This window comes from Helianthus annuus, chromosome 7 (assembly GCF_002127325.2).
Source record: "Helianthus annuus cultivar XRQ/B chromosome 7, HanXRQr2.0-SUNRISE, whole genome shotgun sequence".
NCBI classification, from domain to species: domain Eukaryota; kingdom Viridiplantae; phylum Streptophyta; class Magnoliopsida; order Asterales; family Asteraceae; genus Helianthus; species Helianthus annuus.
In genome coordinates this window covers 121475629-121478203 of record NC_035439.2, presented here as the reverse complement: position 1 = coordinate 121478203, position 2575 = coordinate 121475629, and the positions used below count along the sequence as shown (strand labels likewise).

General features: G+C 36.1%; 1 protein-coding gene across 1 annotated transcript; it reads right to left on the bottom strand.

Moving 5' to 3' along the window:
• Positions 1-343: 343 nt before the first annotated feature.
• Positions 344-1697, bottom strand: LOC110866836 (glutamic acid-rich protein-like). Its single transcript, XM_022115986.1, has 3 exons — positions 1166-1697; positions 737-826; positions 344-651 (listed from the first exon to the last, which is right to left on the bottom strand). The coding sequence occupies exons 1-3, from the start codon at positions 1695-1697 to the stop codon at positions 344-346; spliced, it is 930 nt and encodes a 309-aa protein (XP_021971678.1).
• Between the last annotated feature and the right edge of the window lie 878 nt (positions 1698-2575).

The following is a 2575-nucleotide window of genomic DNA, read 5'->3' as shown; positions in this document are numbered from 1 at the left end:
ATCATCATCACTATGAACTGAATAGACTTTATATGCATCATCTGTCAGATTATCATCTTCATCTTCTTCATCATCTTCAATATTAATCTCACCAGATACTGAAGTTATTGGACAAGGATCTAGAATAGATGATTCTGGAACTTTTTCCGGCTCAGTCAGAACAATTTCTCTTTCAGTCACTTGAACATCATCTTCAACTGGAACACCTTTACCCTTATCTTTCATTCCAGCTTCCATTTCAGTTTCACGTCTTGCTCTAACTTCCGCAAGTTCTATCTCTTCAAACTTTTGCTCAATCGGCTTACCAATCAAATCTTCCAACACTTTCTTTAACATATACTCTTCATGTTACTTTCTTCCAAACTCTTTGCAGCTCAGTCAGAACAATTTCTCTTTCAGTCACTTGAACATCATCTTCAACTGGAACACCTTTACCCTTATCTTTCATTCCAGCTTCCATTTCAGCTTCACGTCTTGCTCTAACTTCCGCAAGTTCTATCTCTTCAAACTTTTGCTCAATCAGCTTACCAATCAAATCTTCCAACACTTTCTTTAACATATACTCTTCATGTTCCTTTTTAGCATTCTTGGCTTCTAATTCTTTATTTTTCAACTTAAAGTATTCATTCTGCTCATCCCTTTGAGACTTTTCTTCTTCCAATTCAGCTTTTCGAACTTTCAGAATATCTATGTTGGCTTGATCAGCTTCAATCTTCTTCTAACTTCTTTTTCTCACTTAACACCTCATTCACCTTCGTTTGCAACTCCTTCACAAGATCATCATTCACAAAGCTAAAATCAACAAGCTTTTCAAGAACTGTACTCTCTGGAATATGTGGAAAATTTTCAAAACCAGACGATCCAGGAGTAGTATGAACTGATGGTGTTTGTTGGATGTGTGGTGAAGTTATTGGTGGTTGTTCATGAATGGGTGATGAAATATGATGTTGTGGTGATGATTGTGGTGATTGTAAAGGATTTAGTGATGGTTGTTGTGGTGGTGGTGGTGATTTTGGTTGATTTTGTGATGGTGATGGTGGTTTAGATTGTGGTTCTGGTAAAGGTTGAGTTTGTGGATCTTGGATAGATTTCAATTTCAGCTTGAGTTTTAACTTTCGCGCTGCTGGAGTTGCGACACGTTTTCTTGATGTTGATTTCTTTCTACCTCCTGAAGATGGTGGTGTTACAACCTGAACATCCTCTGGTGGAACATAGGTTTCATCATCATCGTCACCCGAACTCCTCTTTCTCTTCTTTTGTGTTTCTCTATCTCTTGGATCATAGTTTTCTTTAATCCAACGATCAACTTCAGCATCAACATCATCTTCTGAACCAGATAAACTCTTCTCTTCATCATCAACTACCTTTTTACTAGCTGCTTTCTCAGCTTCTAAAGTATCATCAATATCTTTCAACAATCGCTCAGTTTTAGGAGTTAACTGTTCTTGATCTTTTTCAACGTTAGCTTCTGTCTCATCTTCTTCTGGTTCATCAACCAGCAATGTTTCAACCGTTTTCTTTTTACGTTTCTTCTGTGGTTGAGAAGATGATCCTTCTTCAGCTTGGACTTTTGGTGTAGGAGTTCTCTTTCCGCCTTTTTTCTTCTTTTCTTTTTCTTCTCTTGTATACCAATCATTTCGTGTTTCACAGAAATCTTCTAACTTCGTTAATTCATCGATTGCACTTTTTTCTTTCATTTCAGCATCATTCCTCCACTTTAATCACCTGGATCTAGATCCTCATACTTATCACTTTTGATGAATCCGAAAAACTCTGTCTTCTTCGGTTCAGGCCAATTCTTTATATACTTGGATAATTGGATTAACGTTTCATTATCCATGTGATGCAACAGCATGAGATCATTTTGTTCATCTTTCACCAGATTCGGATATGCATTATCCAGCATCATCTGCACAAATCTTGGATACACCCAACTTTTACTACCAGAAGTAATATTATCTTTCATGTTGTGAAAAACAATTCTTGAAAAGTTGTATATCTTGTTGAGCACCAACGCCGTCACCATACACATTTGATAATCTTTCATAACATCGTATCCACCTTTTCTATGACTTAGCGCATGAATCACTGAGTGAATAAAGAATTTGTACGGCTTCATGAAACAAGCTTTCAGATAATTTGCTTTATTCAACGGACCGTTCTAACCCATTCTCAGCATACAACCTTTGACCATCCTTTCTTGAAACCCTGTTGGCGAATTATCATCATCTGGAAACTCTAATACTTCTCGTACAAGCTGTTCTGTGATAATAATTTCTTTATCTTCACCATCTATACTAACACTTGAATTAATCAGATCATTCACTTCATCGTAACTAGCATTCTTCCAGAAATGACCAACATGAGATTTGAAAACTTTGTGTTGATCTGTTAATGCTTTTTGAATTGGTAAACGCTTCATGAATTCCAAAATCTCTTTAAACACAACCATCTTTGATAATGTTTCATTGTAAACACAACAAATATTTTGTGATGGTTCAAATTCCATGTTCGATGCCTGAAACACAAACAGAAACAAAACAATTTAAACATTTTGCACAATTTTCAAAATACA